Here is a 23,286-nt window from a genome sequence, read left to right on the forward strand (position 1 = left end):
TTCCTAATCTGCCCAGCCCCACCGTTTAGCAACAGGAGAGAAAAACAGAAGCCGCAGAAAAGCTCGTGTGCAACAAATGTCAAAATCAACTTGTTACAAGAAAAAACCTTGAGAAACCTGAAGCTGAAATAACTTGATGTCTAGATTTGGGGTCAAAGAGCCATGCACCTTCTCGTTTGGCCACCTAAAGCCAAGTGTCCTCAGCAGAGGGACGTGCCCACAACGAAGAGCAGACACCCAACTGGGCAAATTCTGGACCAAAACCCAAGTACAGTGAAAAACTCAGAGCTCGGCTTACATTTACAGGGGGTCTCTGCTAACGAGCCCCATCTTGCATTTCAGAAAGCAAAAGAAACCAAAATCCCTGAGTTTATAACATGTCTGGGGGTTACCAACTGAGAGGCTTAAAGGCACTAATGCTGGGGGATGGCAACTGGTAAGAGCATGACTTTGGCTAGAGGTGAGGAGAACCTCGGGATAGACTGGCTTCCTGGAAGAACAGCCTCCACATATTTAAATGAAATCAGGGGAAGTCTAGAAACTAATTTTTTTTCCAGATAGGCCACTGTGGTTCCTACACAGAAACAGTGTGTGACAATAACAAGGAATTGCTTGCCAAAAAGGTGCTATCGCTTGCTCCACCCTTGCAATGCATCTGAATTTCCTTCACACTCAGACAAAAGCATGTCTTCCATTACCTAGTACTTCTGATATTTGACTTTGAAATTACTGGCAAAGAAGGGCAGTAGCTGTTCCAGATCTTAGGAAAGTCTACTTATAAAAAGCTCCAAGAGCAGATTACACACTAAGAGGAGAGAAAGCTAAATATAAAACTCTTGGTGTATTCAGAAACGTATCTGATCAAGGTAACAAGAGCTTGTTTACTTCTCAGCTTCTTCACATGACATTTTAACTTTCTCTAGACAAGCATTTAGTAGCTATTATCCATCATAATTTGTGATAATTCCAAAGAAGCGTTATCTCTGTTACATAATAGCATCCTTAAGCACATTTCAGCCTTGCAAAAACATTCCCTGGCAATAGCAGGCCACTTCCCAAACCAGAAGGGCCTTTCAGAGAGCTGGGGGAAAGTTCATTTAGACAGACAGTAAACAGAGGCAGCCTGGCACCTCCGACTCGCCCCCACCGGCGAGGGAGAAGCAGGACACAGAGTAGCTCTGCTTCTGTTGTTAGCAGGTTTAAAATACCGTTAAGCTTGATATCTGGCTAGATTATCCCCAGAAACGGAGAAATTCCTGCCTGCAATGGGCAGGGCGCGTTCTCAAAACAAATATACCAGGGCAGCACTCCAGCGCTCCTCTTCAGGCAGATGAAAACTGACCTAGATCTTCTGAATATAATTAGTTCTGTTTATAAATGGAAACTAACTTTGACATTTAACTGATGTTTTCTTGAGATTCTTTCAGGAAAACCAGGAGACGTAGAATCAAATGTTCTGGCAGTGTTAATGAAAGGTGAGTCTCCATCTCTCCATTTCTCTGGAAATGACACTTTCTTAATGAGAACTTTCTCCTGCATGACCTATCTGCCACTCTTTGATCTTTCCTTGAAAATGCTTAGATTTAAAGGAAAACACAAGAACAAACCCTGAACAAAAACCACCACCAAGAAAACCCCAGATATCTTTCACCATCAGTGGAAAGATGTTTTCCACACAGTGCTGTGAGTTCATGGAGGGCGGGGGGAAACAAAAGCCAAATTCCTTCTGAGCAGGACACTGCTCCTGAGAGATCTCCACTACACGTGGGGATTCTTCTAGAATGACATGTCCAGAAACACCTGTATGGGGTAGAAATCCGCTGATGTATAAATGCCGTATCGGATGTCTCAGAAACAAATCGCATAAACCCAGATCTCACACTGGGACAGACTGGTCAAGGTTGGAGGGGATTTCTGGAGTCCAACACCCCTGCACTGATGCTAATGCAAGTACAAAAAGTGCAAAAGGAAGGAATTATCTGGGACAGAATGGAAAACTTCCACATGATTAAAGATGAAATTATTAGAAACTAATAATAAGAAAATCAAGGTCTGAGAAATTATATTTAATGTATGTTCACACTTAAGCCCTACTGTTGTTCAGCTCTTCCCCTCTTTCACCCTTTTTGTTTTCCTGCCTTTTTTACCTTCAATGACTAGAAATATTACCTGGAGCTGACATTTCCAGATCCATGACGTGCCTCCTGACACCTGTACTGTGAGATTCATGGCAATTCAGAACTCCAAATGCTCTCCAAGGACGGATTTTCTTGTGTATCCAATTCCTGGGGTTTATTACTGCCATCGACACTTCTCAGCAAGAACTGAATGACTGTAAATTGGTTATTATTTCACTCTGGGAAAGTTTTAATAGATGAAACTACAGCCTCTCCATCAATTAAAATACAGGATTTCCCCCTGTAATTGAATGCAAGTTCATCCCTTCCTCCTCATTCCCACTTTCAATACGAACAGCACTTCTTCATTATGTGAAAGCTTTAGCTTAGTATTACTTCTTCTTCTGCCTGAGACTTCAGTTTTAAAACTATTTTATATTAACACAGCTTAGATAGTATCAATTACGTTTTAATAAACACAGATATTTTAGAAGTCATAAAGGGAAGTAACTGAGGCAAGCTGGTCAAGATATTAAGCAGGTAGGAATTGTAAAAGAGTTTTCTAAAAGGTAAAGTTGCTCAAAACCAGAACGTGACTACACATTGAAAAAGTAAGTTGAAACTATCAAACTATTGTTTTCCTACATCATGTTACCCATAGTTATAAAAACTGCCTGGTGATGAATCACTTGGAACTATTTTTAAATGCATCTACGCAAATGATATTTATAGTTTATGCCAGCTTATCTGTTCTGCGTGGTTTTCATGTTAGCACCTTTTTAGAGGGTGACAGAACAGCCAGGCAGAGCAGCCGGCGGGCCCACCTTGCCCCGCGCTCCCCTCGCAGGCTCCTGCGGGATGAGCAGCAGAGCAGAGGCACAGGGATTCCAGGGCTTATCTCCAGCTCCTGCAGATGACTCTCCAGGTATTACCGGCGTTGCAGACCCAGCCAGCTTCCACACAGTCACCTGACAGAGCCCGTGCCTGTCCTGAAGAGCTGCTGTAAACGCAGGGCTGTTCCATGGGGCGCCCTGGGATGTCGGATGCAGATCCATCTCCACACTCCATGGAGATGAGCATCCACCCCAACGCCTGCTCACCTGCACCTACACAGCCCAGTAGTATTTAGGATCCTGCAGTTGCTTTGTTGCAGGGAAGGGTGATCAGGTGCAGAAGGAAAATGGTCCTTGCCTAGTCCAACCACCATATCACACTCCTCTCACCCCTGACCGAGATGCCTTTTCCAACAAGGAATTCTCTTCTCCTGCCCAAACTCCTCTCCAGATTTCTATTCTCTGTTACTGGATTTTCTTTCCTTTGGCTTTGAGAAGATACAAAAAAAAGTCAAGTATACAGGATACCTGGAGAGGGTATTGTATATATTGTAATACCTTCCTACTGCATTTAAATAATTCACTTTTATTTGACCATTATCGTACAAAAACAGCTGCATAAACCATTCTGAAAGAGCAGTGTGGAAGTAATCTGGAAGCAATGAAAACAGAACTGTACTGCATGTTAATAAAGCTTCCACCTTTGAAGACCATCTTTTTTTTAGAGGTATGGGCAGGTTATTTATTTTTTTTTTTTAGCAATAACACCTGAAACACAAAAGAACTTTCTCAGGATTCACATGACAAGGATGATCCAGGCAGCACCACCAATTTGCAAGGTTGGCCTTTTAAGAGAGAGATTCCATTTAAGTGCTGGTGACATAACACAACCATAAGGCTGCGAGGAGGAAGAAGATCCCTAGAGATGAGAAACCACGGGGCCTTCACTTAGCAAAAATTTTGCAAGATAACTGTCTTTACGAGAGCTGAGGTCACGTCAGTGACTGGTGGTGAACACTTGCTGATTCTGCACAGAAAACCAGCGACTGAGCCTCGGCAGGGCCAGGGAGGAGCCCTCGAGGCTGGATTGCGAAGGAGCTCGCCCAGCACTCGGGTGACGCTGCCCTTTGCCACCGTGACCTCGGCCAGGCTTCCACACAAGTCACAGGACCCGTGTTCTGGGCAGCCTGGAAGAGCAGACACATTCTGGATCACCCCAGGGACAGCCACCCTTGACTGCTCCCAGCGGGGACACGTTTCAGCGTTATCACATGGGAACGACGTTCCTGTGACATAAATGACACCCCAGCGCTCCCCTTTCCCTCTCCTGAAGGAGGGTGACCTGTCCACAGGCACGGCAGCACAGCAGCTCAGCTCCCTGCTCCATCCCTAAGTCTGCCTCAGGCATTTACCAGCTTAGCAATCCTCACCTGGAATAGCTGCACTTCTTGAGCTCCAGGAACTTGTGCTGCTTATCCTAAGCACAGAGAGTGCACCAGCCAGGTATTCCACAGGCGGTACAATAAACCCGACCTGGACTGCCTTCCAAGCTCCTTGGTTATGGCCAGGTCTTTAACTGTGTATGAAGCGGACTTTAGCTTGTTTTCATTTTTTTCTCCCTTCTACCAAGTCACTTGACTCTCATTAAGATACCTCATTTATACTCTAAAGTCTAATACATGAGCCAGATGCCTTTTCACAAGCAAAAAGACATAATATTTACAGGTTAGGTGCAGCCTAGTCAATACATTAATCATAATCTGGAGTGTGATATTGAAAATAAGTTGGTGGGAAGGTTTTTTTAAAAATGTGTAGCATGTTGAGTAACTTTGCAATTCACACAGCTTCAGAATTTACAATCAGTATTAGCAATTTCATAAAATATTTTCCGGACTACCTCACGTCATTTTAAGGATCACCTGCTCAGCTTTTAGCTGATTTAGTCAAACATATGCATGCAAATATTTGCACATACACACACAAGCTCCGTGCTCTTTTGAAATACCTGTTTTAATTAAAACCACACACAAGTGAGACAGCTCATTTCAGTTAAATTCACTAGCACTGAACACAATGCTTTACATTATTCAAGCAGACTGCACTTCCCTTTGCAAAATTACGACAGACAGAATCAATTCAGGGAAAAAAATTATTCGTGCCATTTAGCATGAAATTATAATAAAAATTATTAAAAATTAAGTCTGTAAAAGATATGAAAATATTCATATCTCTGGAAAAGAAACATTTTCATCACAGGGAAAATAAGCTTTAAAAAAAAAAAAAAATCAAAATAATCTCAAGAAGTGTGCAGTGACCGTACCTGGGAAGCATCTTTGTCCCCCGAGCAGTTCCACTTTTCGAAATCCCTATAAACTCCTGTTGTGCCCGGCTGCCAACTCAGGTTAATAATAGCAATGAGCCATATTCATCCAAAACCACAAGACTGTCAGGTGACATATCAAGAGGTCTGAATTTAACTCAAACAAAAGACTCTCCATGCGGCAACGCAAAAGGCTTAATCCTAGCAACAGGATCACGAAAACCACCTTAAGGGCAGCGGCGCCGGGGGTTGCACCAGGCTGCGTTCGCGCTGCCCCGCAGTTTCATAACCCAGATCCGGCCCCTCCATCCGCACCGCCCGCGGTTCTGCTCGGAGAGCGGCGCCGCCTCCGCCCCGCTCCGCGTGTGCGGCCGGGGCTCAGCGCGGGCCGCCCGGGCTCGTCCGCGGCCGCGTCCCCGCGCTCGGCCCCATGGCACGGTCCGCGGGCAGCCGCGCTGCCCCTCACAGCCGCGGCCGGGGCGCTCGGCCCGCCCGGGGGTCAGAGCGGGGCGGGCTCCCCGCTCCCCTCACAGCCCGCACCGCGCCGGGGCCGCGGCGGCCGGGCCGGCGTTCCCCGCCATCATGTGACCGCCCGTCAGCGCGGGCCACCTGCGCCCGCCATGCCCGCCGCCATCCCGCTCCCTCAGGGACCGGCCCCGCTCCGCCGCCATCCCGCTCCCTCAGGGACCGGCCCCGCTCCGCCGCCATCCCGCTCCCTCAGGGACCGGCCCCGCTCCCGCCGCCATCCCGCTCCCTCAGGGACCGGCCCCGCTCCGCCGCCATCCCGCTCCCTCAGGGACCGGCCCCGCTCCCGCCGCCATCCCGCTCCCTCACGGACGGGCCCCGCGCCCCAACAAAGGGCGCACTGTGTGCTCGGCCAGGGCTCATTAATATGACACAGGAGGCACCGCGAACATGAGAGAGAATTAAACATGTGAACATGAGAGAGAATCAAACATGTGAACATGAGAGAGAATTAAACATGTGAAATAATGCCCCCCAAGGAAAACCCGACCAGCCCCATAGCTGTAAACGAGGCTCCCCGACTGCTCCTGCCGTGCGAGGAAGGCTGCCCGGGCATCACAACAGCGACTGAAATTGAACAAACTTTTATCTCTAAATGGCAGGGGAGGAATGAGAGAGATGGACAGGGAAGTGACAAAGGAACTGTGCAATCCAAAAGAACGCAATGCACATCAAAAGTCTTGTCACGGGCACATGTGGGGCTAATCACTTGTGCTTCTAATTCTGCATTCCTTGAATAAAACTCAACTAATATATGAAGGCAGAAGGCTGCAACATCATAAATCCTACCTCATTTTTTTTTTCAGTGTCTGAAAACCTACAGGTTTTGCCAATATTTTAAACAGAAAAGCAGCAAAAACACATTTATCATCAGGATCTCCTGTTCCACTGCATCCACAACCCAAAGCACGGGCCTGCCGATGGTTCCCCTGTATCACAGAGTGGCTGAGCTGATGTACTTGTTCATGGGCTCTGCCCCCAACACCCAACAGACCCAAGAGTCCAGATGTTGTTTGCCCCGTGGAACAGGGGAACACCAAGCTCCCTCTTCTGCTACACATCTGGACTAAGTTCAGGCAGAAATCCTTAATTTATTCACACCACAGCAGTTTTGCTGCTGTTTTATAGGAAGGTAATATTTTTATGTTTGCTGCTGGGCAAGTGTTTTGACACAAAAGCGGCAAAACTAAAGAGAGATAAAACCATTATCTTCTGTTGCCAGGAATGCTTTACAGGAAGTTTCTCATTTAGAAATGAAGAGTTGAGGCCCTGACCCCACAAACACATACATTACACACTTGGCTTTTCATACACCACTAGTGCCAGGGAATTCAATGGAATTACTCACATGAGCAAAATTGGGCATGTGCTGTTTACAGGAGACCCATGCCTTAAACCCAGTCTTGCCTTCACAGCTTAAAATGCCAAGCTTTGGGAGATGTAAGCAGTAAGATCTGACTTCTCCCACCTTCTTGATCTAGTGAAGGAATGTGCTGTGCACAGTAACTTTCTTTACCTGTGTGGCAAAGGCACCTCTCTCTAAAGGTTACTGATGTCAAAAGTGACCTTTTTTCTTAGACATGCAATGCTGAGAAGTTCAGTGCCATGTATTATGTAAACATTTATTTACAGGAGTAACATCTAAGGTTTCCATTTTACCTCAGGGTAACCTGATGCGCTTCAAAGACAAGCGCTTTGAAAGCAGAGCCAGCCTCCATCCAACAACTGACCAGGAAAAATATTGGAAGGAATTTCTCTGCTAATAGAGACAGACTCGAATTGTTCAGAGAGTAAACAGTGCTTTAGCCAGATCAGTGAATATTTATTGCTTGAGGAAGGACTTCAGATACTCAGTGTTTGCTCATTCACCATACCCATATCCAAGAAAACAGTCAGGCCTTTGTAAGATGAGATACGCACCATCCTCTTCTCTAGGTGTATATCCAGGCATCTCTTTGAAAGGGTGAAGGCTTTCCTTTGTGTGTGTGTGTGTATAAATATGAGCTTGAAAAATAAAGCTGGTAATATTATTCTAGTTCAGAAAAACACTGAAATTAAAAAAAAAAAAAAAATAGAACTATCAAAATCTCCTGCTGTAGCCCATCACCTTCCAGGGACATACTGCAGTATCCATGCACATCCACCTGACTGCAGATGGGAGAGATGTGGGTGACGGTGTTCAACCACATCCAACAGCCCTGAACCCAGCGGACTCTCTGCTTGACCAGGCCTGTGGCACCTTCTTAAACATACGTAAGCCAAAAACATCCTCAAAACCGAACAGCACCAAAAAGAATTCTCCCTTTCATTTTATCCAAAGGCATTTCTGAAAACGTTTAAAACTACTGCAAAGGCTCATGTGCACCTTTCGGGTATAAATCATCTGATTTTAAACCGAGCAGACAACAGAGTTTGCTCCAACCGCAGGCTAAAAAGTAATGAAATGATTCATTTTTGGTCTTCGCTGCCTTAACCAGTTTTTTCAGTCCTTCTCCTGAAGGAAGGCTTCCCTCACACATGTTGGAAGCACACACAACAAAGAGCCAGTAAGTGAGCCAAGAAATGTTTATTGCTTAGTAATGCACGAAGGTAGGAGCTGGAAGCCACAGCAGACCAAAAGAGAGAAAAACCAATTAGGATTTTATTTGAAATCTGACTAGAAATACTTGGACACCGTTTCTCTACAAAACACTTGCCTTAGTAGTATTGCCACTGAGCTAGACTTCTAAAAAAAATGTGGGGTTTGTGCATTTTTTTATCCCTCCAAAAAAAAATTCCAAGCAAGCAGCCCTCAGGAGTTTCAAAACTGGGCCCCCTTTTCTTTAAAGGAAACCAGATTTTTAAACAGACACTTCAAAAAGGGCTTTTGATATGCAATAAGACAAAAACCCCATAAATCAACAGAGAAGCAAAGGTTATAAACTTTCCATTCACAGGATTCTCACTACCAGCACGAGGTCTCTGGAATGAACTGTCTCTACCAGCACTGTCAAGGAGCACCAGCTCAACTACAAATCTGCCCAGAGCATTCCTGGAGGGCAGGACACGGAACATTATCTCTCTCTTAAGAGCATGGATGCTGAGACCTCAGCAGATTGACCGTCCCCTTCACTGCTGTAATTTTTCAAGTCATGATAAAAGATGATGAAAATAAAAATAACTATCAAAGTAAAAATCTGATGCACGGTTAAGCCACTGGAACATTGGTGTTTGTTTTGTATCGCATTTCCAATCGCAATCTACTATAAATAAGACACCGAACAAACCTCTATAATACCAACTGGTACTGCAGGACAAGAGGGCATTTTCCCCCTGCCAAACAGCTATTTTATTGTGTGCACTCGGGTGCGCAGAGCAGAATCTTCTGCTGCAGCTATTAAAAATAAAGTGTAAATAGCTCAGTATTGTGCGCGTCTAATGAAAAGTTGGGGGTGGAAAAAAGTTCCAATACAAACTGCTTTTGATGAGCACACACAGTTGTTGGAAATAAAGAGCCTTCTAAAACCACCCAGAATCGTGTAGTGCAGCAGAGGAGGGTCGTAGGGGGAAGTCTGTGTTCCCTCCCTTACGCTGTAGAGTTCTGGAGATGTCACGATAGCTTCAACAGTCCTTAAATCCACACTTAAAACTAACTCAGCAGAACAAAATCAAGCTCACAGGCCTGGATTTATCAACTGCAAAGTCTGCTTGAGGAACTTAATGGTGAATTGATGCTTTTTATTTTGGAGATCATAAATATTAGTAGATGAGACAATGAAGAGGAAAGAAGATATATTGCAGTCAAGGTTGACTGCAAGACCTCTCTTGCCATGAAAAGGATGACATCTTAGAAGGATCACTGTAGCTTCACTGTTGCTATCAAACAATATTAATAATAATAATAAATCCTTGAAGATTCTTGATGGAACTAGAGTACTTTGGTGGAGGACTCCTAACATTTCATGTTTTTAATAGGCAAACATTGGGTTTGTCTATTAAAATCCTCTACTTAAACCCTATATTAACACTCTATTGTCTGTATTTATCTTCAGCTTAGAGTGTCTTTAAGGCTTTTATTTTCATTCACTTCCCAGCGACTGCAGTTTTCTTCTTTTGGCACCACTGAAAACTGAGATTCTCAATACATTACTTCAGGAGATACTAAAAAAAAAGAAAAGCTGCAAGATGCGTAACCAAACTGCTGGTGTACTTTAGTTATGCTTGACATGCCAGGCAATTTCTGCACCAAGTAAACACATCTAAATAAGCTTTTGTTGTGTTTTTTTTTAATCAGACAGATATATCTAAAAATTTTTACAGGCTACAAGAATGTAAACAGCTGCATTTTTTTTCTGTCACGCTTTTTAACTGTGAGCTGGGCTGGCGTGGGCGATGCTGTGCCCAGAAGGCAGCAGGTCCCTGCCAGGGCACCTGCCCAGACCCCTTCTCCACTCCAAAACCCCCTGGCCTGGCGGCAGGCAGCCAGGATAACCCCTGGTGGAGACCTTCAGCTGGAAATGGCACTCCGTGGAGTGCCCAAACCACCGGTACATCCAGTGCCAGCACATGGGGCAAGGAGAGCGCCTGCCCGGTGCAGACCCTGGCCCTGCTGCACAGCCCTCCGCAGGGTCGGGGTGCAGGGAGCCATCTGCTCGTGCTGATTAAAACATCCTGTAATACTTGTTCTGTGAGTTTTATAAAGGCAAAAAATATTGCCTCGGTGGTGAAAGTCATCCGGTGCAGGCAGCACGGGGCTTGGAGCATTCCTTGGCTGCAGGCCACGGCCCTGTAATTGATTAAGGTGGCTGCACTTGTGACCGAGTGATAATTGAGAGCCCCATAAATCTCCACACAAGTATTTGCCACTCAGAGATGGAAAGAAATTGCTATGGACCTTCATAACGAGCTGCAAGCAAAAAAATTACAACTGGTATTAAAAATACCAGGAATCCCCCCCCCGATCACTCCCAACCTCCTTGGCCAACATTCACATTTTCAGTTACATTTCCAGGAGTGTCAAATGCACAAGGACTACACCTTCAGGCTTTCAGCTAAGTCATCCCCAGCACAAACTCAAATCAGTCCAATTTCTCAACATTTTCTTGAGTACTTCCAAGTCTCCCTTCCCCAGGTCTCATTTATCCACACAGGCAGCATTGCTTTAGCCGAGGTTTACGTGATATTCTTTCCTTGGAAAAAAAAATTACTAAAAAAGCAAAGCTGCAGCTGTTCAGGGTTCCTTGGAAGAGGAGGAAGACAGATGTAAGTAGTTATTCTCTAAAGATTCACAGGGATCAGTGCCTGAGCAGCATTTTACTCTGTCCCTCATGTGACTGTTTAATTAGGTGTTGATTCACTCAGTCATGAGACACAAGGAAACAGGGCTGCAAGCCCCAACGTCAAAGAAAAAGTAATGCCTGTTCTGCCAGTTTCTGTATTAGCAAAGCACAAAGGGGACATCCAGTTCTGAGAAGCAAAACTCGTGTTTCCTTGCCCATAAACCAAATCATCAAATCACTTCAGCCTTTCCATATTAAAAAAAAAAAAGAAAAGAAAAGAAAAAAAAAGACCCATGAATTACTTCAGAGGAAGATGCTTGTGAACTCCCTGATTGTTCTCCACTGTCAGAGCTGGGACCAGAGTGAGTGTCCAAGGGTGAGCTCCCTGGCCAGGCTGAGCAGGGTGTGCCCTTCCATCTGGTAATCCAGGTCCAAGCTGCTTTAGGACACCGGGCTTTCTTCTGAGGTTGGTTTGTTTGTTTGCTTTTAGAAAAAGAATACAAGCTATTTTGCTATGCCTTTATTCCTGTTGTTAACTGAATTTCTTAGTACCAAAAAGCTTTTCTGTTATGGGGTCTGGTTGCCATAGGAACAGGCTTTAAAAATATCAAAGAAATTTTCAGCACATGGTAAACCAATTTCACAAACTGTGTATGTTTGTAATAGGAAAAGCTGGCGGACAATTATTTGTATGTACTCAGTTCAACCGAGGTCTGACGTAGGGATAATCCCAAAATGCTGCTCTCAGTCCAAAGCCTGGGGTTGTAGAGGACTACAGTGAACTTGAGCTTGCTATGTTACCAGGTCATTTATCAAGACAGTCACATACAATTAACAGATGACGATCATTTTTCCAGTGAAGGTGACATTTGGGCTCAGTGTGTCACCACAATGGATTAAATGCCAAAAACTCTTTTCCTGAAGAATACTACACTAAACCTTTGATTTTAAACGTTGTGTGTTTCCAGTCTCACCCTCCTCATTTGTGTAGATTTTACTGCTCATTTCAAACACATGCCTAATGCTAAGCACATGAGCGGCTTCGTTGGGAGCAATCAAACTACTTAGACTTAAAGCACATGCTTAGGCAGAGTGCTGACTCAGCCTTATTGCCCCTCAGACTGCACCAAAACCCCTTCTCAGTTACACAGGAACAACTGCAAACTAAAGGCAGGGGATGACTGTACGAACAAGTAGAACAAACTGGTATCTATGGACTGAAATCCCAGGCTGCCCTCTCTGTACGTGATGCTCATTTAGACTGCCATCCCACGAGCCCTAATGATGGATCCTCCCTGTGAATCCACATGTGTCTGGCACCATCACATGACAACTGAGCATCTCCAACACCTCCCCATGTCCAGGGCGATGCTTGGCCCAATTCTGCAACCCTTCTGCACAGAGTGGTACCTGTGGCCGTGGCAGCTGGAAGCCCAGGAGCCCTTAACCCGTCCCCTCAGCTAACCCTCACAGCTACTAACACCAAGTTCCTGCATTTCAAGACTACTGCCAGGCTCGGAACCAGAAACAATTAGGAATGATTTCACAGCTCTGCCAAATAACACTAATGAATATCTAGGTGGACTGGATCTATCCTACAGCTGCTTTTCAGGAGGGAAGAGTTTTCTTGGCTGCAGCCCATGGACTGAACATCCCTCCCTTACTGGCTCTACAAGTCAAACAGGCCTCTACTTAATTTGCAGAGGGGATGAGATCTTGATTTGTGCAGATATTGAAGAGCCCCAAGACTACTGTGAGGAGCCCAGACTGCTCAATTCTCCAAGGCAAGAGTCATGCTGCTCAACTGTTTTCCAAATTAAGCATGCAAAGGTGACCTGAAACTATTTCAGGTAGATCTATATAGAGCAGACACTAAAGACATTGCTTGACTTCGCTTTTATGTAACTCATAAGGACATGAGGACAAATAAAAATCAGATGCTTGAACACGCCACATGGCCATCCAACTTCATTTGATATTGGCAAAAACACACAGACCGACAGAATAATGGAGCAGCCTGGCACCTGCAAACAAATGCACTAAAACCTGAACAATTTGGTTCCCAGAAGCAGACGAGCACTTAAACATGGTTTTAGCTATCAGCTACAACCTGCTCAACCTTTAAACCAAGCTGGGTTTGCTCCACTGTGCTTTGCTTACTGCCACGGGGAACTGCACCCTCAGGCTTTCTGCTATCCCCTTCAGTTTTCTAAGTCTCGTTACGTGCTCACAGTTTTGGGTTTCCAAGAATGGTAGGAATGGAAAATACAGTGTAGGACTGGCCATTGCCCAGGCTTTTCAACACAACCATCCAGCTAGAGGGATTTTCCACTGCAGAACAACTGAACTGGTCAAGTCTTACTGAGAATCCCACAGCACAGATACATGGAAGCTCTAAGCATCAGCTGAGCACAGCTCCTACACGTCCACAGAGCTTTTCTTACAGCTAAAATCCTTGTCTGTGATAACAAAACTGCAGGTTCAGCCCGGTGTGCCCTCCCTGGGTATCAGCACAGAAACTCACTCCAAACACACACCTTGCTTATCACGGGATTGAGCTGGAACACACAGTCCAAACCAGCTCTGCCTCACAGAATCAACAGAATCCCTTGATAAAACCTACATTGTTCCATTGGGAGGGGCTGTACTTAATCAAGATTATATATATATATTTAGTGTATGTTCAATAAACCCCTTTTTGCCAGTGGTAACGGATTTGATGAGAAGGCAATTCCAGACACTCCCAGCCACCACAGCTTGCCAGCAGATTTTAGACTGTGCACAGGAGCATCCCTAAGATGTGGGAACTCAGAGAAGCCTCGTGCTGCAGGTATCCTGCTGTGAACCAGCCACAGCACCACATGAAGCTGTTTATTCCACTGCATCAACAGGAAAGGCAGGCTCACGTGCTGGACAGCAAGAGCTGTCAATGCCACTGGGACATTTTGGACTGGGCTGTTCTCTGAAAGGAGCTGTTGGCAAAGTCATCGCTCCCTTGGCTCTGCTTTTCTCTTTCCCCTTCTGCTCGTGCATGTCACTTGATGTGACACAGCAGGAACCCCAGACAGGATGCACCCCACTGCTTGTGGCAGGAGGAGTAGGGGACAGTTCAGCACCCAGGGGAGCCCTTCAGAAAGGAGAGGCAGCACTGCAGGGCTCAGACAGGACAAAACTAAGAGGAGAACAGAAAAATGGAAGGGAAAGCGAGCTGGGCTTTGATTCTCTTCTTCCTCTGTCTCTGTGTGCATGTGTGTAAATACAAGTTCCCAAAGCAGAGCATGAACAGGGGCAGTGACAGTGAGGGAGGCATTAGGAGGAACAAGGAATCCCAAGCAAAATGAGTCGCAAAATCATTAAGGTTGGACAAGTCCTCCAAGATCATCAAGTCCAAGCTTCGACCAAATACCACCATGCCCACTAAACCATTATATCCTGTAAAATGTGCGTATTCAATCACAGCAGCACCCTCCACCTGCTTCCAGCTACACTTGCACATGGACCTCTGTAACCTTCTGAACACAGAGCAACTCCAGAACGCCACCACTTTCTACTCATTACACTCACTTCACACCCAGCAGTTCCAGCCTGGCTTTTATTTTTTGTACTTAGCAGCTGTCATCATTCATGTTGTTCTTTCCAAACAGAAGCCCACTGGATCCCTCTCCCCCCTGCTTTACTGTCACCATGCAGGAGGTGCTCCCTGTAATTTTCTTTTCCTCTGTTTTCTCCATCCGTACAGATGAGAACAATTGCCATTCGTTAATTTTACATTATCCTGCATGTTTTTTTCCTGCAGTGTGGACATAAACTAATGTCACCCCCTGAATATAGTTTAGCTGATTTGCCCTGATAGCTACTGACAGAAAAGATCAGTCTTTAAATGAATATATACTAAATACTGGGGGGAAAAACAACAAAACCACAAACAAACAAAAAACATGCCACCTGGTGTCTTACCCTCTGACCCCAGTGTGAGAAAGAGTCTTCCATGACACATGAACACAAACTATCCCCCAGCTCTGGGAGCCTTCTTCAATTCAAAAGGAAGTCTAATAGCATGTTTGAAAATAGTTACATTTTCAGGCTAATCAAAATTATTCATTTATTGATAACTGCAAAAAATACTATGAAAAAATCTACTAAAATTTAAAGCAAGTAAATTAATCTTATACCAAAGTGATATTTTTGTTTATCTGAAAGAAGTTTGATAAACATTTCTTTATAAAGATATAATTATGTTTTAGTCTCAAAAGAAGTTAAAGTTGCTTTGATTTTTTTTTTTTTAATTCTATACTTTTTAATTATGTCTGTTTTGGAAAAAAAAAAAAAAAAAAAAAAAAAAAAAAAAAAAAAAAAAAGAGGTCAGGAGTTCATGATTAGCATCTCCTGGCTGACTAGAAAATACATTCAGTTAAGAAACCACCGTGCTCATTTTCACAGCTTCTTAGCCCTCCATGCTGTCAGTAGAACAATTTCCTTTTCTACTAAGCAAGTAATTTCCAGTAACTCACAGCAGCTGAAATATGTTTAAGTACTGAAAAAACCAACCACCTTTTTCTGTCTGACTATTTAAGTTTTATGTCAGAGTTTGGGCTGCCTTTAAATAGAAACACAGCACTGTAAGCCAATTCACGGCCCTGACATTTGAGGCATTTCTTTAACTCTGTCTTCAGGGGTAGTACTGTTATTTTTCCTGTAGGAACAAGAAAATTCTGGCAGACTTCTTCTTTAACAGCTTCTCAGAGGCTCAGATAATGTCACTCAACCAGAACAAGCTTCTGAGCAGAGGCACACGCTCCCCCCGCGCTCTGCAGCCTGTGCCCTGCTCACCCAACCCCACAGCTTATCATCCCACTCGCTTTTCATTAACACCTGAACCAACATGGCTTTTCTATCCATTTCTGGTGTCAGATTCCATGAAAGTGAGTAAACAAACCATTCAGCCAAATCTCCAAATGGCAAGAACATTTTCTAGGTAGGGCTTCACAGGGCCTTGGGGGGGAGTGCAAAAATACCCGACAGGAATCTCATTCATTCCATCCAACTGCTCACACGTGATGTGCTTCCTTCTGCCTGACTGTCCCCTTCCACCAGCAGAACATGGCAAACTAAGTGCCAGGCCCACTGGCTTTGGAGGCCTGATTTTCCCTGGGACATGCACAAGACAGGAGAAACGTGGGCACGGAGCAGACAGCAGAAAGCAGAATAGTTCAGCAAAGGGTTTGATATTCTGCTATTCACGGTACTCCAGGACTGGCCTTTCTTGTGGTCACACTGCAGCTGTTCTCTGGGCACACTGTGGAGCCACATGTCTATTGTCTTCCTCCAACATGCCCCCTCTCTGGCTGTCACCAAACCCCTTCTGACGTGCCCCTGGAAACAGGACTATGACGAGGTGGAGCCAGCTCAGAGCTTCACTGGTACTACTGGGCAAGAGGCACCCAAGACACCCACAGGATTTCACTGAAGTTAGAGAAACTCAGCTCACTCAGACTTCTCACATTCTCCACCAGACACGATGAAAAGGTTCAGAAATTACCAAGCAGAGTGCAGGGCCAAGCGCTGCACTCTGTGAGCCACCATTTCCATGGCTACTGAGGCTAAAATAAAACAAAATAAGGAGACATACAGCAAAGCAACGGCTCCTCTGGGCAATGCTCACACCCGCTACCTTCTCTCTGAGTGGAAAATGACACAGGAACTGGGGTGAAGATACTGCTCTGGCTCAAACAGGCACAACGCCAGGACCTAAAGTCAGGGCTGAGCTGCGCTCGAAGTTTCTTCATTTATCAGCTGAAACAGATGGCAGAGAACTGCAGTTTGGCTCCTGTTCCTTCCCAGCTCTATATCACACAAACTGAAAGAGTAGAAGGTTTTTGGTACTATTACAAGTTTTATGTTTTGTTGACATTTTGGCTGGAGCAAAGGAAAAAACATTTGAAGACTCTGCGAGTGAGGCACTGGCGGATCTGGAGGAGCATCAAACACCACGAACGCACAGGGCACGATCAGTGCTCACAGTAAAGGAAATATGACGTATTTTACTCCTTTTAGGCCAAAATCAGTACTGACAATGTTGTGGAAAGATCCTGGAGAACCAGAGCAGCACCAGTGGAGTGTGACAGATCATTCCCTAAGTGACAGTGGCATCACTGCCGAGTCCTTCACCTGTACAAAGTTGGGGTTTCTTTCAGGCCAGAGTTTCAAGGGCAGACAACACATAACAGCTGGCAGATACCCAGATTATCCCCCCAAAATACCAGACAAGACTGTTACAAAGAATTTTTACACACAGCCAAACTGTTTAAGTCCAAGGATATGATAAGGACTACGAAATTAGTTTTTCAGAGAACACGGAAAGCTTTACACAAGCATGTTTTACTTGCAGATGCATGTTACATGCATGCACTGTTAATACTTTATATGCAGATTGTTGAGTATTCTGCGCTGCAATTCACGTGTTTGAACAAGTTTCTCTGCAGTGTATTGTGTTCTGAATAACAGTATCTCCAGCAGCTATCAGTTTCAGAGAAGAGAAGGTCGTTTAGGCAAATGTGTGGAATTCCCACAATTAAAAGCTTTGGCTGAGCACTAAGCAACAGCACCACACATTGATGCAAAAATAAATAAATCCTTTTCGATACAAAGACTACATAAGAACCATTCACACTCCTGTGAAGCAGAACACATTTGGGCAGGGATGGTTAGAAATGGGTGGTCAGTCCTGCAGGGATGGCCCCTTTTGAACGCAGTGGTTACGGTCACATTCCTCAGGCACAACAGAATCACGAGTGTATTTTGTGCAAATATATTTCCCACATATGAATATTTCCCATATATGAATTCTGCTACTTCTCAGTGTAAGGTGGAGCAGCCAGTGCATTAGCAAGTCATTTAGAGATAAATAAAATTACTTCCTGTTTTTAATGGGCATAACTTTTTTTTTTTCCCTCCAGCAGATATTTTATAGATTAAGGTTCTCTAATACCACAAACAGAGAATTTTTCAAGTCCTCAGAGACAAACTCTGCTCTTGGCCAATTCTGGAATCCACGCTGTGGATTCGCTGCTGCAACTGAGCTCTGCATTTTTCCTGACGTTACTCAGGGCCATGTGATGCTGCAGACATCCAGCTCCACATGTAGCAATGGGAGGGAACACAACCTCTGAGCATGAAACCACCGCCTGCCTCACTTTCCACTCATAAAACACCCTTCCAAAGTGGTCACCTCCAGCACTCAGCCAAAACTGCAGCACAAGTTTCAGCCTCCAAGTCACACTGGACCAGTTTATTCCAGCACAGAAGCCGGGATGCATCCAAGCTGTCACCATGAGCACACTCTAACTCAAAGCACACACCCAGCAAGGGATAAAGCCCTTTGAAAACACAAGGACAATCCATCTGTCAACCAGAAGAGCTGATCATCCCAAGGCAGCACGGTTTGTAACATGACACATGTCAACACACCTTCAGTCACCTGAATGGTGGAACTGTTTTGGAAAAGGAGACCTCACAGTGCACAAACAGTGCACCCCATGCTCTTGGTACATCCTCGTGCCCTGTGACCTCACCTGGAGAAGGAAGGGGAAAAACCAGAACCCTCAGGTTCACAGAAACACCCTCCCACAACACTTGCCAGGGGAGCCCAAGCGTAAGGAAGCGTTTCCTCCCCAGGACATCTACAGTCCATGATTCACTTACTCCAGCCTCTCCTCAGAAAGTGTTCTCATCTTGAGGAAGGAGCTGAAACACTGGAAGGGGAACGAGGAGGTGCCTGTTGCAGCAGACAGAGACAGAGCAGCTCTCCCAGCCGAGGGGCAGCACTGCCCTCGTGATGCCCAGCGCGGGCAGGGCGACCTCGTGATGCCAAATTCTCCAGATCCCAACCACCACGGGCCGTGCCAGGAGGAAAGGCAATCAGGGTGACCCTTCACCCACCAGCTCACTTTGTGAGGAGCTTCAGCTCCTTCTAAAAAAGCAGCAGAGAAACGAGCAGAGGGTTTTCCACTCCATGTCCCCTGTTCCAAGGGAAGATGCTGAGGTGAAGCGAGGGGCGGGCAGGGTGAGCTCCCACCAGGGCAGGGAAAACTGGCCAGGGCACAAAGTCAGGTAGGCACAAGCACCCCGACACTTCAGAAATTATTTGGTCACTCTCTGCATTCACATGCAGCTAAAATGCTGGGGATACCAATCCAAGTTAATTCCTGTGGGTCTGATGGTACGAGTAAATAACTAGCAGATGAACTGCCACGCCTCTGATTTACAGCTCCTCCAGCCACTGCACAGACCCAGCCTGCAGCACTGCCTCATTCAGGGCTAGCACCTAATTTTCAAGGAGATGCTGGATGTTTTAGCAGCAGCACGTGGAGAAGCACTTGGGAGACCTACAGAGTGGTGGCAGGGAGGGCTCAGGGTGGCCCCTCCAGCCAACCATCTCCAAGCTCCAGAGGTGCTTACTGCAGCCTTGCACTTTGTATGTCTCTGCTTCCAAGATGAAAGTTGACTTAAAGCACTGGAAGGTACATAAAAGCTCAGATGACAGGAAATGCAAAACAGAATTTGGCAAAATGAAGTGCTTTAGAAAACAGCAATATATTTCAAAATACAAGCCAAAGTCATCACAGCAGTAGAGAAAACTGCACATAAATCAAAGTGAAGTATTTATTAAAACTTGCTACACTCAAGCTAATGAAGGCAACCAAAGAGCCAAAACCAGACTCTTCCAGAGATATTGCAGAAGAGCCGGACTTTTTTATAAAATCCAAAACTTAAAAGGACATTAAAGGACAGAAATGAGCTTAATAAAAACACAATAACATTTCAGAAGTTTAAGAATTTGAATAGTCTTAAAAAATTATGGGGCAAAAGCTTTTTAAATTCATCAGATAACTGGAAAAGACGAAAAGCTGGAGCCACTACAAAATGAAGTCCAGCTAAAGCTCTTTTTGAAGATAGATTTTGAGGTGGTGAAATTCCAGGAGTTTTACAAATACTGACAATAAACTTGCAGAATGCCAGAAATGAACAAAAATCAACCCACACTATTTCTTTAAACAGCAGGTTTTGGTCAGACTGGCTGGATGCACTGACAGCACTGCTGAGGAACAGCTTTGGAAAGCCCTGTGCAGAGCTGTTAGGATCAGGAATTTGCTGGCTGCATTGCTCCCAAGGACTGACACGGCTTGGCAAGAGATCTGCTTCCCTGGGCTCAGCTGGGCTGTGCACAAGGCTACCTGCTGCTGAGAGAAAAGACATTTTGTGGGTAAAACTTTTCACTGGAAAAATCAATGTCAAGACAACTTTTCTGTCCCTCCTTCGCCTTACTCCAGCCTGCACTTTAAGAAGTCCGTGATAACTCGTTATGAAATGTTTCTGAGTCTCTCTGCACTTCGTTTCAAGAAATTAGCCTCTGGTTGATGAAGCAATTATGCCTTTGTAAGAAGCATGTAGCATTTTTACTGTGAAAGAACAATAGCTCTGCAGAGGAACTGGCTGGGGAAGCATCTCTGTGTCAAGCTCCCCTTTTCCAGCTCTAGGTTTACTGCAATTCCCGTGATGAATCCTGCTGCCAAAAACAATGTGAAAGGAAACAAATCTCAGGATACCATTTAAAGTCACTGCCACAGGGAATAGAAAGAGTCTGGGCTGATGGGGGATGCCTGCCTAGACAGATTTCAGGAAATACTACTTTGCAGTCAGCCTGAGGCCTTGGCTATCTCAGGAACCTCCAAAGTATTCTCCCTATGAAGGAGCAGCACTTCTTTAACAAAGACCCCAGAAAGCACATTTCCAGGAGGACCAAAAATGGCTTTCTCCGTAAGTAAAGAACATTTAGAGTGAGTTATTCCTGTATCTCCAAACTGCACTGGTTCTCAGAATCACCCAGATAACCAAAGCAAAGCCCTAAAGGAAGAATGTGCCCAAAGATACCCCACACTGTTGGTAAGACTCGAAACTGGAAGGGGTTCTGTCAAGCTTGAACAATCACCACACAGCTGTACCTCTCCAACAGGTGCTTTAACAAGAGCAAAGCAGTTTGCAAACAGCACTGGAATGCCCCTCGGGCTGAGAGGGCTCTTTAGAGCTCCCTGGATTAAAATAAAAAAGAGACACTGAAGCTTTTATTGAGCTGTAGTGTAAAAAGAACTCCTGATCAACAATCCCTCTATCGAAGAAAGGATGTCTAGAGAGAGGAGGGAACAAGTATTTGAACTTTATACAGAAGATGGAAAAAAACCCCACTGAGTTTCCCTCCTACAAAACATACAAGCCCCTCAGTTCGGTACCACAAGACCCCCCCTCTCCCCCTGCCAAAGGTCAGCAGTGCCCTGAGCCCAGCCAGGACCCCAGCAGACACCCTGTCCTGCAGAGCTGCAGTCCTTGCAGCTGTATTTACCACTGGAGAAACTGCCCACACACCTCGGCAACAAACACAGGAACCTCGCAGTAATTTACTGAGCCCATTTTGAACAGCTTCGTGTATTTCTACAACAGCAATCATGCAATTCTAGCAAACTGCTTACCTGAAAGTTTATATTCCTGCTAACTGGAAGAGCCCAAGCCTGGGCTGAGCTCTCCTGTCACCAGCACCGCCAGTGCCAGATGCTACAATATGGCCAAGAGCTCCTATTTATAGTAAAAGTTCCCCTTGGGGAAAATCCACTCACGTGATTATTATTTGCAGTAGACAGCAGGTACTCTACACCTTGGAATTTAAGGGCTTGTCTCTTCCCTAGAAAACTTGCAGGTGTTTCTGTGTTTCTTGTAAACAGCGTTTACGACTAAAATCTTGAATATTCTTGCTCACCACGTGAATGTCAAGCTGTGCTGAGAGATTTCAGCCTAAGGGCCGAGCCTGCCAATTGCCCTGGATTAAACTGAAGAGCTAAAAGACTAAGAAGTAGTGGATCTATTGTGATTTCCTAAGGTTTCTTCTGTAAAATAAAGTGCATATATATATAAAAATATCTATACATGGCAAACTGGCACCTCAGCACATATTTTACAGTTGCTAACTTACTGGTCACATTACTAATCCTGTCAACTTCTCCAGCACCCAGTTCTGAAGGGTTTTACACTGTCTGGCTAGACCCAGGCTCACAAAATTTCACACACCCACAGCAGAAAGAGATTCTGGGCAGGAAACAAAACAAAACAAAAAAAAAAAAACAAAAAAAAAAAAAAAAAAAAAAAAAAAAAAAAAAAAAAAAAAAAAAAAAAAAAAAAAAAAAAAAAAAAAAAAAAAAAAAAAAAAAAAAAAAAAAAAAAAAAAAAAAAAAAGGAAGAAGAAAAAAAAAACCACCACAAACAAAACAACAACTAACCAAAATACTTTTCCCCTGAAAAGCATTGTTTCATTTTTGTAAATGACTGTAAGGTCAGATAAGTAGAATTAGTAAATTTTCACAATAAGCCTGATGGAAATACAAAATATATTCATAGTAAAAAAAAAAATCAGCATCTAAATCCTCCTTAAATGTCCTGCTATACTGATGTCACTGCCACAGTAGTTGGGCTTTTCTCTCCAAGTCCATATTATTCACAAAATACAGTAAGAGAATGTATGGGTTTTTAGGGTTGCTCTACACAGTCTCCTCAATAGGAGGACAAAGCTTTCAGTCAAAACTAAGAGTGCTCAGAATATCTGGAAAACATTCTGTTATTCAGAATATAAACAGATAATAAAGTATCAATCCACAAATATCACCTTGCCTCAGTGGAACTGATGAGGCTGCTGCGTTCAGGTTCACTGGAACCAGGAACAGTCTAAACTGCAGTGCTTGTCCCCAGTGCCTAAAGACTAAGCTGTCATAAATAACAGTCTTTCTTTTGTGTATTATCCCAAAGTTTCACCAGTAACTGATAATCCTCACCAAGTATGACCTTAACTACAGACTTATCCTCATTTGGAAAATGAAAGCAGCTGTTGGGCAACGTGCCTAGAGGGCATCTGTATTAGTCTTCAAAAACTTCTACTTGGCTCTCCTAAGTCAGAGCTGGGTCTCCCACCCTCCCCCAGAGCCTCTCCCTGCAGTTTATACCTGCGGGTCCACCAAAAAAACCCCAACTGCAGACTCCCCAGTTCCCAGGGACAGTTTGCATCACGCAGTGAAACAGGACTGTGTCAAGGGAGGAGGGAGGAGCAGGTGGAGGGACATCCTTTTCAAATTTCAGGCTCGGTTTTGCCACAGGAAGATGCAGGTAACGAGGGGAGCACAGACCTCGCCAAGCAC

The 23,286-nt window shown here is 44.7% G+C and overlaps 1 protein-coding gene across 3 annotated transcripts in view; it reads right to left on the bottom strand.

The window, feature by feature from the left end:
- The window catches only part of FNIP1 (folliculin interacting protein 1), a 61,324-nt gene that overhangs the window by 36,324 nt on the left and 1,714 nt on the right, over positions 1-23,286 (bottom strand). The window contains exon 1 of one of the 3 annotated variants that reach the window (XM_027899804.1): positions 5,271-5,556. The exons of the other annotated variants lie outside the window; for them this stretch is intronic. Coding sequence (XP_027755605.1) covers positions 5,271-5,281 — 11 coding nt within the window. The 5' untranslated portion in view covers positions 5,282-5,556. Of the gene's footprint in view, positions 1-5,270; positions 5,557-23,286 lie in introns of those variants that run through there. 3 annotated transcript variants of the gene reach the window in all.

This window comes from Empidonax traillii, unplaced genomic scaffold (assembly GCF_003031625.1).
Source record: "Empidonax traillii isolate 1590-97213 ecotype Southwest subspecies unplaced genomic scaffold, ASM303162v1 scaffold689:size842923, whole genome shotgun sequence".
NCBI lineage: Eukaryota > Metazoa > Chordata > Aves > Passeriformes > Tyrannidae > Empidonax > Empidonax traillii.